Source organism: Marmota marmota, unplaced genomic scaffold (assembly GCF_001458135.2).
Source record: "Marmota marmota marmota unplaced genomic scaffold, marMar, whole genome shotgun sequence".
Lineage (NCBI taxonomy): Eukaryota > Metazoa > Chordata > Mammalia > Rodentia > Sciuridae > Marmota > Marmota marmota.
Window position 1 is genome coordinate 35,319,303 of NW_026000057.1, and position 11,332 is coordinate 35,330,634.

Consider the following 11,332-nt stretch of genomic DNA (forward strand, 5'->3'; position numbering starts at 1 on the left):
GTTTTATAAAATAAATTATCAGAAAAGCTGAATCTATTTCAAGTATATTTTCCAAGGTTTTATAAAATAAGCAAAGGCTCTGTTCAGTCTTAAAGGAAAGACTGGCAATTTCCAGTGATTACGCTTAAAACAGTCATTTCATTATTGAAATGAAACTCCAGGGAGCATGACTAACAAGCCATGAAAGTACTCGCTGCACCTCCTGCCTGTGAATTCTACCAAGGTGTGATTATTACGCCTCCACTAAGCATTTTTAAATTAAACCAGACTACATGGTGTATTGGGAAGGAAAATCATGCCACTCACAGACGCTCACCCAGTATACGTAACATTTACACACCAAAACGACTACTAATGAGGAAACCAAACAGAAAAATAATTACTCCAGGTCAGCCCTGAAACATTATTTCTATTACTAAAACTGTACATCCCAAAGTATAAGGTACAAAAATTCCAATCCTCACTGGCTGAAAATTAGGGAAACCTATTCAATTTTGTCCAATCCTGAATCTCACATTCACCTAAATCCATCCTCTTTGGAATATTATGCCCACCAAGATGTTTCCATATCACTTTCTTCTAATTCTATCCCTGCCTACTACATGACTTCCCATTATTGTGGTGTTATTATATGGTACACAGATTTGCCAAGGTATATCCCAACAATATCACCCACTAGTCAACTCTTTGTCCTACACTTCCCTTTTAGAACTTACCATTATCTGATTGATTTTGTGCTTGTCTGTCTCCTCCAACTGAGTGTGAATGACACTTAAACACTTCCACTGCACAAGTAGTCCCTGAAATAATGTCTGCCTCATAATAAACATGTGATGATTATTCATTGGATGAATAAATGAATGAATGAATGCTTTAGCCAAAGCAAAGAGAGGTGTGGGGAGAGAGGAAAAATTCAGGTTTAATAGTTCCCTGGCTAAAACAAAACAAAACACATGGATACACATACACACACAGAAACACTGAGTTATTTCTGCCATCTCTGGTTTCTTTATCTCTACAGATTATGTTACCCCTTGTCTTGTAAAAACACTTACAGTAATAAACAAGATATTGCATGAGAGAAGGGAGGCAGTTCTTGGAATTAAAGCACCTAAATTCAACTCCACCTCCACAATTGTCTATATTAACCATGTAAGGTGTTTAACATCATTAACAAAATAAAGGGAATCACAGTAGTTCCAAAAGGATTGAGATAATGCTGTGCACAGTGCCTGGCCAAGTACCACAGGAACTCAACAGATCCTACCACTGACCCTACTGCCACTATTAATGACAATTTGGTACTCTTTGCTAACCCCACTTCAGTGTTCCACAAACTCAGTATCATGTGTGATGTTCAGCCTCTAAGGTGACTAATACCCCAAAGGTATTAGTATCAAAATGCCCCAGTGCATATTTTCGAGGCCTTCTCAATTCTCCCTACAATAGGTTCCTCCTATTCCTCCTCAACAAATATCCTTTATACCCATACAATTGTCAACTGACTAGGTTCTATTCAAACATTACCATCACCACCTCCCTCAGCCCCTGGTTTACTTTTCTAGTTCTTGATTTAGAACCATCAAGGAGCATGGGCTCTGTGGTCAGAAATGCCACTTTAAAACTTGGCTCCGGCACTTATCTGCTGTGAGATATTAAGTCGATAAAATGCCTGCAGCCTTAATGTCTTGGAGAAAATAAGAGCAACCCACAAGGATTAAATAAAATAGCATATGTTCATATAGTGGTTAGCAAACTGAAATAATCCAAAAATTTAACAATATTATTATTACTAAAATTATAAGCCTCTTGTTAATTTCCTAAGCTATTACCTTTAATCCTTATTTCCTACCAGATTGCCTAAGTTTTATGAACCACTCACATCCTTTCCTCCCAATCCTTTCTGGAAGAATACTATTTTCATGCAAATTTTAATTCATGAAGGAGACTTGCAATCCTGTTATGACTCCTCAGTTTCTCCTCCTGATTAACAACCACATTCTTCTTTTTCAAGGGGCTTTCAAAAAAATTATCTTATGGCAATACCAGCAGTACCTATTTTCATCCCCAAAACAAGTTAAAATAATACCTCTTTCTTAGAGTCCACCTTCAGAGGAATATCATGAAAGGGGGAAATGTAGTGACCAGCTACATTCTCTGTAGAGAACAAAAACACAGAATTAAATCAATGGACACTGTTCTTTATAGCAATAATATCCTCATCCTCTTTTAAGTTTACCCAACTTTTTCAAATTAGCATTAACTCCTGATTTAAAGTTTAATTCAACTTTTAAAATTTGTTCCTATTTGAGGACCAAAGAAAAATATATACCAACTAAACAGTACTAGGTTGCTGAAATCATTTACTCATTCCTGTGACCTAAAACACCCCAAACAGAAAACACCTACAATAAATTAAAATCCAAACTATGAAAAAAAATTCACTTTTGAAGAGACTCATTACTAAGTGAACTAGACTAAAACTGACAACAATTTCCCTAGGAGACCTAGTATCAGAATTCCCAATTTTCACCTATAATGCATAAGAAGAAAGGTCCATTTATTGATTGGGGTATTTATTTTTATTGGTGTCAAGCTTTTTGAATTCTTTTTTTTTTTTTAAAGAGAGAGAGAATTTTTTTAATATTTATTTTCTAGTTTTTCGGCGGACACAACATCTTTGTTTGTATGTGGTGCTGAGGATGGAACCTGGGCCGCACGCATGCCAGGCGAGGGCGCTACCGCTTGAGCCACATCCCCAGTCCTTGAATTCTTTATATATCCTGGAGATTAGTGCTCTAGTTGATGTATGTGTAATAAAGATGTTCTCCTACTCTGTTACTGATTGTTTCCTTTGCTGAGAAGAAGCTTTTTAGTTTGAGTCCATCCCATTTATTAATTCTTGATTTTACATCTTGTGGTTTAAGAGTCTGGTTAAGGAAGTCAAGACCTAATCCGACATGATGAAGATTTGGGCCTACTTTTTCTTCTATTAGGTGTAGGGTCTCTGTTCTAATTCCTAGGTCCTTGATCCACTTTGAGTGGTTTAATTTTATTTTGTTGCATATGGATTTCAAGTTTTTCCAGCACCATTTGCTGAAGAGGCCATATTTTTGCTAATGTATATTTTTGGCGCCTTCAATAAATGGGCTAAGGAACTGAACAGACACTTCTCAGAAGAAGATATACAATCAATCAAAAAATATATGAAAAAATGTTCAACTTCTCTAGTAATCAGAGAAATGCAAATCAAAACTACTCTAAGATTTCATCTCACTTGAGTCAGAATGGTAATTATCAAGAATACAAGCAATAATAAGTATTGGTGAGGATGTGGAGAAAAAGGTACGTTCATATATTGCTGGTGGCCCTGCATATTGGTGCAACCAATCTGGAAAGCGGTATGGAGATTCCTTAGAAAACTTGGAATGGAACCACCATTTGACACAGCTATCCTACTCCTCAGTCTATATCCAAAGGACTTAAAATCATCATACTATAGTGACACAGCTACATCAATGTCCACAGCAGCTCAATTCACAATAGCTAAACTGTGGAACCAACCTAGACGCCCTTCAACAGATGAATGAATAAAGAAACTGTGGTACACATACACAATGCAATACTACTCAGCATTAAAAGAGAATAAAATTATGGCATTTGCAGGTAAATGGATGGGGATGGAGAATATCATGCTAAGCAAAGTAAGCCAATCCCCCAAAACCAAAGGCCAAATGTTCTTTCTGATAAGTGGGTGCTGATCCATGTTGGGGGAGGAGGGATTGTGGGGAGAATGGAGGAACTTTGTTTGGGCGAAGAGGAGGGAGGGAAGGGGAAGGTGTTTGGGGGCAGGAAAGATGATGGAATGAGATGGACATCATTACTCTAGGTATGTGTATGACTGCTATGGTGGGACTTGACCTATACAACCAGAGAAATGAAAGTTGTGTTCCATTTGTGTACAATGAATCGAAATGCATTCTGCTTTCATGTAAAACTATTTCGAACAAATAATAATATTTTTTTAAAAGATGAAGAAGAAAGATCCAATGGTCTCACTATGGAAAGAAACAAATCATTTATTTCTACTCAAAGTGGTAAGAATATTAATATTAAGCTTAAAACAAAACAAATTGAATAACAGAAACTACCTTATCTTAAAAGTTATATACTGAAATATGTATTTAAAATACCTTTAAAAGTATATATTATTTAAACAAGTGCAATGACCCAATATACAGTTGTATTGAACAATATCTGTTTCTAAAAGCTAGGCTTAATACAAACATACAAAATTTTCATTTAGTAATTTCTTAAGTCATGTAGATTTTAATTCTGTACTGCTATCTCTTTAGCAGCTTTGTCTTGTTCTACTTTCTTTTGGATCCCTGGTATCTAGAAAACTAGCTGGCATGTAAATTGACATTCAATAAATATCTGCCCAGAGAGGATTCGTTGAATAAATATCTCCATTACTATTTCATTTTTTCCCCTCCGAACCGTTAATTTTTCTTTTTCCACCCTGACAGCAAGGCAACTTCTAAAGAACATGTGTATAAGGAAGAGATAAAATTGAAGCAAAGCATACAAAGAGCAAAGTCTATAAAATTTTGGCTATGACCTATAAGCCTTTTTCACGAATTAAAAGGATAAACCTTAAAAACAAAACAAAAATTTCCCTAATGCATTCCACATCCAATTTCAAATCATTTACTTGATTTTCAAAGTTATCTATGATCAACAAAACAACAAAATAAATAATATTACTAATTTTTGAATGGTCATTATTAGTCAGTGATTAATTATCAAATAAGTGAATAAATTGTCAGTGTATAGACTTAGATAACCATATAGATTAGAAGTGACTTGGATCATAAAATAGCATTCATAAATAATAATGAATTAAAAATAATAAAATAATTGTTACTGGAAAAAAATAAATATATCCTTAGATCTCAGGTAAGGATAATGCTTTAATGGGTAATATTCCTGTAAATCACTTAATTTCTCGAAAGCTTAATTTTCTCAGTAGTTTCTTCCATTAAGTAATGCACATTTACAAAGGTGTTTAAATAAGCTTAAACATAAAGGAGTCCTCCCAGCACACTTAGTCATTTCCCCTGGTACACAAAGGAAGGATGAGAACTCATTAAAACTTATGCTCAGGCAAGTTTGAGAAGCACTGTTTCATGTGTTGATTTTTGACAAATAGGATGTTATAATTTAAGCTTCCTTTCTTGTTCAACTTCTATTTTTCCTTATGCTTCTAATTACCTTTCTTGAATTATCTGTCACAATCATATCTACAAATTATTCCAATACCTCACAGATACCATCAAAACCGGAATCCTCTCTGGAGCCCTCTATTTTCTTGCTGTCATCTGGATTTGATGTTTTATTGGCATCCCAAGACCTTTGGTTTTCTGGGTCCCAAGCAGTTATCTCTTTTAGTTCACTTCTTTGTTTGGGGGGACCATTCCCTAACATGTTCTCTAAAAACAACTGCACATGAGGCACATGAATGTGTGAAAGATCTTTATTTGGTTCTTACCCAAACTGATGGCTGGCTGGGTAGAGAATTCTAGAAGGGAAATTATGTTCTCTCAGAGTTTTAAAGGCATTACTCCCACAGTCTTTAAGCATTCTCTGGTGCTATAAGTCAGATAACAGTTTGATTTTCATCCCTTTGCAAGTGGCCTGCTATCCCCCTACTGCCCAGCCCCCCAGTCACTTTCTGAATCTTCTTCACAGTCTCCATTTTTCTGAGATTGCACAACAAAGTGACTGGGGGTCATTCGATTGTTAACTCTCTTCTGTTATCCCTTTGATAATATCCTCTCCATTGTTGTATCTGTTCTTTCCTTTTAAAACTCACATTAGTCACATGTGAGACATCCTAGAATTTCCATGTCTCTTCCTTTTATCTCCTTTTTCTATTCTGACATTTTGTTCTATTTTCTGATAAAAAATATATACACATATATTTACTTTCTCTTCTGATTCAACTATATTAGTTTCTTAGTCTGCTATAACAAATTATCGCAAATTTTATAGTTTGAAACAACACAATTCAGCTCACTGTACTTTCTGCTGAGGTTGTATTTTTTTTTTAAAAATCATATTTTAGTTTTCAAGAGCTCAATTTGGCTATTTCTTCATCTCCTCTTTTTCCTTTTTTCATGGGTGCCTTGGCCTTTAAAAATATCAGAGAACACCCATTAACTTCGAATTCAAATTTTCTTCTTTCTGCTTTCTATTTTTCCTATTTACCTTGTAAGTTTTCCTTAAATTAATTCACTTGGTAAATATTTACTGAACACATATTCTATGCCAAGCTCTATTCTATGTACCAGGAATACAAATTCCAATGCCCTGTTCTTATAGAACTTGCATTCTAGTGGGAGAACAGAAGTAATGAATATGTATATACTATAGCAGTATGATAAGCATTCTAAAGGAAAACAAACCAGGGTGAGTAAAAAGTGACTAAAGGAAGGGGTGATATTTCATACTGAATGATCAAGAAAGATCTCCCCGATAGGTAACATGTCAGCACAGACCTGATGGAGTGAGGGGGTAGGTCAAGCAGACATTGAGGGAAGAGCACTGAAGGCACAGAAAGCACAGGTGTTGAGAAGAGTTCTTCTCAGGCTATCTGAGAAATAGCAAGGAGGCCAGGATGATAGGAAGGTGACAAAGGGAAATGTGGCAGGCAGTTAAACCAGAGGTGTAGACTAGTATTTGATCTTGTGTACCAGTAAAGATTTCAAATTTATTTATTTTAGCATGAAATAGAAAGTCACTAGGATTTTTGAGCAGAGTCTGAACATTTAAAAAGATCAGTGTGTTCACTGTATTTGTTTTATTTTCTGGTTAAGATCAAGAAATTTAAAGAAGTTTATAGCTCACAAGATTTATATTTCAGTGCACTTCACTTAGGAAACTAAGCTGTTTTTAAGAGGATTAAAAAAAAAGGAAATCAAATTTTTTTTTATATTCACACAATAGCCATTATCTTTTAATGTGTCAATTTGAGTTCTATATGGGCAAACTTAAAAATTAAAAGGTCATGAGAACTTATTCATAGGAAGCTTTACTAGGTTCAAATACATAGCACATTCAATGTCATATTCTACCTATTACTCAAATTATGCACTTAGAGAAAACTTACCATAATTTCAACACAAGCCTATGCTTACCATAAATGATAAAGCAAACTGATGAAGAACTACATGATTCATTCTCAGTCTACGTAAAAGTATCTTCAACTATCCACAGCACTGTTTCTCTAAATAAACCAGTTATCTACCCCATAGTAACAAAAATTCAAATTATGGAAAACACAGCTTTTCCCTATCCTGTAGGAAAAGTTTAAAATCGAAAATGTTTATTATCACAACAAAACAAACAAAAACATCCAATATATCAAGGTACATTAACATGCAGTGGTAGGTGTTTGATCTCATATACACAAATTTAATTTCATTATTGTTTTACAGTTAAAGATTACACAAAAAAAACTGTAGGGCAGTACCCACTAAAATTCTGAAACTTAGAAATTAATAAAGAGGAACATTTTCAAAATATTGACTTTTACACATATTCCATTACCTTTCACCCTTCTTGGAATTTAGTGATAAGATTTGTCTAATGTCTTAACATTGAAAATGAAATAGCATATATTTAATATCTACTGTGTGTAAGATATTGATCTTTACACACAGTCTGATTTAACTGCCACAGCAATTCTATAGAACTATTAGTGCTAGACCCACTTTACAGATGGAGAAATTGAGCTAAGGGACACCATCTGAGCTATGAGATGCCATCTAGTGGTTAGTTGAGCCAAGACTTGTCCAAGATGGTGAAGTCAGGGCTACAATCTAATGGACCATTGGTCTAGAACTGTTATCACAACCCAGTTGCTTTTAGAAGTTGTAGAAACTGTCCTACACAGTACTTCCCAAAATAAGTTCCATGAAACTCTAATATCACTAAGACGTTAACAATGTTCTGTGAAATAAGTATTCTGTGGTTCAAAAGTGTGGGACAATTTATGTCAGAATTTCCTAGTACTTTAACATGTATATTACTCTACAAGAAGGCAATAAAGCAATGAGTGTTTTAATTTGTTAAACCATGAAATATTTTGTTTAAAAGAAATCCTAATAATGAGATGCTTGTGTTCAAGTTATGGAACAGAATGGAAAATGATGTAGTCTAAACTTTTCATTCTATGATTTAATAAAATGAGGTACAGAATGGTGAAGTGATACAAGGCTGTGCAGCAGGTTACTAACAGGGCCAGAGCTGTCACCAAGGAGGCCTGATGTTCCAGGATGCTCCTTCCCCTGAATCATCCAGTCTTACTTTGATACTATTTTCACAACGTTATACCAATTTTTTTTTAAAAAAAGAATTATATCTATCAATATTCTCCTTAATGGCACAAAAGAGCAACCATTTACAGAGAGGAAGCTCAAAAATGTTGTATCACTCACTACACTGGTATTTCAGAGATGTGAGATATATCTGGGATTGTGGAAAAACTTCCATTTTAATAATGCGGAACAGAGCCAGTAGTGCTATATCATGTTTTATTTTGTTTTTGCTGTTGTTTTTTCCTCTTTAAAGTGAGACAGAATTATTTGGGAAAGTATGTACGGATGCTGGTACTACGTATCCAATTTGAAACCAAAATTTTTTTAAATTGACATATACTATTTGTACTTATTTATGAGGCAGAGTGTTATAATTCAATTCATGTATACAATTCATGTATTAATCCTTTCAGGGTAATTAGCATTTCCATCTCCTCAAACATTATCACTTCTATGTGTTGGGATCCTTCAAACCCATCCACCTAGTTATTGTGACCCTCTTTACAAACAAGCAATTTGTCCATTGTTTTCCTGTGAACCCACTTACCCCCAAGCATCTTCCTATCATTTTGTCCTACTCTTTCCAGTCAGTAGTAAACAGTTCTTTGCCACGGCTGCCATCTGGTGGTTAGCTCAGGAATTATTTAATCCAACATACCTTCTCCAATTAGAATCTTACCATTTGGACTTTCCCCAAAACCATACTCCCCTTTATTCCAATTGTTGCTCATATACCTCAGTAAGACCTCTTTTTTCTACCTGCCATTTTCTCAACTGAGTGAAAAGAAAGATATAAGTAATTCTTACTTATGTAAGTCACAGAAAAATCAAGGATTTGAAGTACATTTGCAGCTAAAGAAACCACAAAAACAGGCCAACAGACTCCAAAATAAGGGGTCAGAGGTCTTGCAACAACAGAGACCATTAGGATCTCTATCATTCATCCAGGGCCTTCGAGGAATACCAGTGCCAAGAAGGCCTTGGTGAGGATCACTTCAAGGCAAATTACTTCCTTTTACAGTTGAGGAAACTGTCCCTATGAAAAAGGAATGTAGCAAACACTGGCCTAACAGTACACAGCAAGTTAAAGGCAGAAGGAGAATTAAAGCTTAGAATTCTCCAGTCCAAATCCAGTGCTTGTTCAACTACACTGTGAGCTCCAGACTTCTCTGCACTTTTTTCCCTGCCTCTCTTCAATCAAGATTCAAGTAAAACATATTTAGTGTTTTTATATTCTCATTTATGAGTTACATTAATATTATGAATCTCTTGAGGGCAGGGACCACGATGAAACCTCCTCTGTGCCATGCCTACCAAATCTAGTACGCTTCATAGATATTAACTACTTTGCCTGTTAATTACTACACTTATTGCAGATCTAGGATACTTCCACGTATTATGCAGTAGGAGACAAGCTTTTATCTGCTTAAAAAGCTAAATGCCATTGTACAGCATTGTTTCTATGGAAAACTAGTTCCAGTAAAAATTACATTGTAAATTTTTTTAGGGTGGGGGAGTACCAGGTATTGAACCCAGGGGTACTACTGAGCCACATCCCTAGCCCATTTTACTTTTTGAGAGAGGGATTCCTAAATTGCTTAGGGCCTTGCTAATTTGCTGAAGCTGGCTTTGAACTTTGAATACTCCTGCCTCAGTCTCTCAAATCGCTGGGATTACAGGTGCGCACAACATTGGTTCAGCATTTTTCTTTAACACGACCTGATCAATGTTGACCAAACGAGGATGGAGAAAAAAGCTTGTAGCATAAAGGAAAAGAACAACCAATTTTGAAGAAAACAAATTTTAGTACCAGCTGCCTCACAAGGGTTTAGGCAAGCTCTGTTATCTCTTCCATAAAATAACCCTAGACGGTAATCTCAGGCAGGAAAACTATAAACCTTTTAAAAATAGCAGATATCAAAAATGCTTACAGATATTATTATTGTTAAATAATTCATATTAGGCCCTGCAACTAATCACTTTACATACACAATATGTCATATGATGTTTGCAGCCCTGTTTTCCAGAAGAGGAGGGGGGTAAAAATACCAAGGTTTGGCAAAGTAAGAAATTCGCCCGGGATCAGGGTTATAGAGCTCAACAGTGAAGAAGCCCTTCACGGTTTACTCCAGGACCTCGATTACTAATAGGTGAGCAACGGTACCAGGTGGATTTTACAGCTCCCCTCGGGGCTCTGAAGTCAATGGAGTGTGAAAACAAATCAATCAACGTTGCTACTTTCCGGGTGCTGCTAAAGTACAAAGGGGAGCCTGGGGTGCATAGAAAAATAAATGACAGTCACGGAGACCTGGGTCCTTTTCCGAAAGTCTTAGTTGGCCAGCTCAGTGCCCGACATGTCGCTTGACCCCTCTAGCTAGTGCAATGTGCAGAGGAAGCAGGACCATCTCCCTACCAGAAGGCCCGCGCGCCTCTTGCTTGTGGATAGCACTCAGGGTGCAAACTTGTGAGCACAAACGTGTTTTTGAGAAGCTCCCTGTATCTCCAGAGTTCAGCCTGCCTCTCCACTGCGCGAAAGGAGGGGCTTTCTTACGCCATCGGAAGGGAGGGCGCTGGCGGACTCGGCCTCCTTCCACAACTAGGCGGTGTGAACCCAGACTGCCGCCCGGGTTCCGCGAAAGGCTGCGGGCCGCAGGGGTGGCCGCGCGCTCGGATGCGGTCCGAGAGGGCGGTTAGTTGGGCCGAGAGTGACTCGGCGCCGGGGATGCCTGTCGTCCTAAGTCTCCACAATCCGCGTTTGAGGTCTTGGTCAGAGGCCCTCGCGTGCAAGAAGATGGCCTGCACTGCGCGGCGACCGCGAAAGGCCTCAAAGAGCGAGGCAGGCCGCGCGGGCGGAGCAGGTCCCCCGTTGTTCCACCACTCAGCCACATTCCTCCGGCGCGCCCGCCGCGGGTCTCTTGAGCTTACTCATCTGATGAAGATGCGGTAATCCT

General features: G+C 37.1%; 1 protein-coding gene across 1 annotated transcript in view; it reads right to left on the minus strand.

Moving 5' to 3' along the window:
* Positions 1–11,332, minus strand: part of Ppa2 (inorganic pyrophosphatase 2) — a 110,787-nt gene that overhangs the window by 69,176 nt on the left and 30,279 nt on the right. Inside the window, exon 3 of the mRNA XM_048813862.1 lies at positions 2,090–2,157. Within this exon, the coding sequence (XP_048669819.1) occupies positions 2,090–2,157 (68 nt within the window). The remainder of the gene's footprint in view (positions 1–2,089; positions 2,158–11,332) is intronic.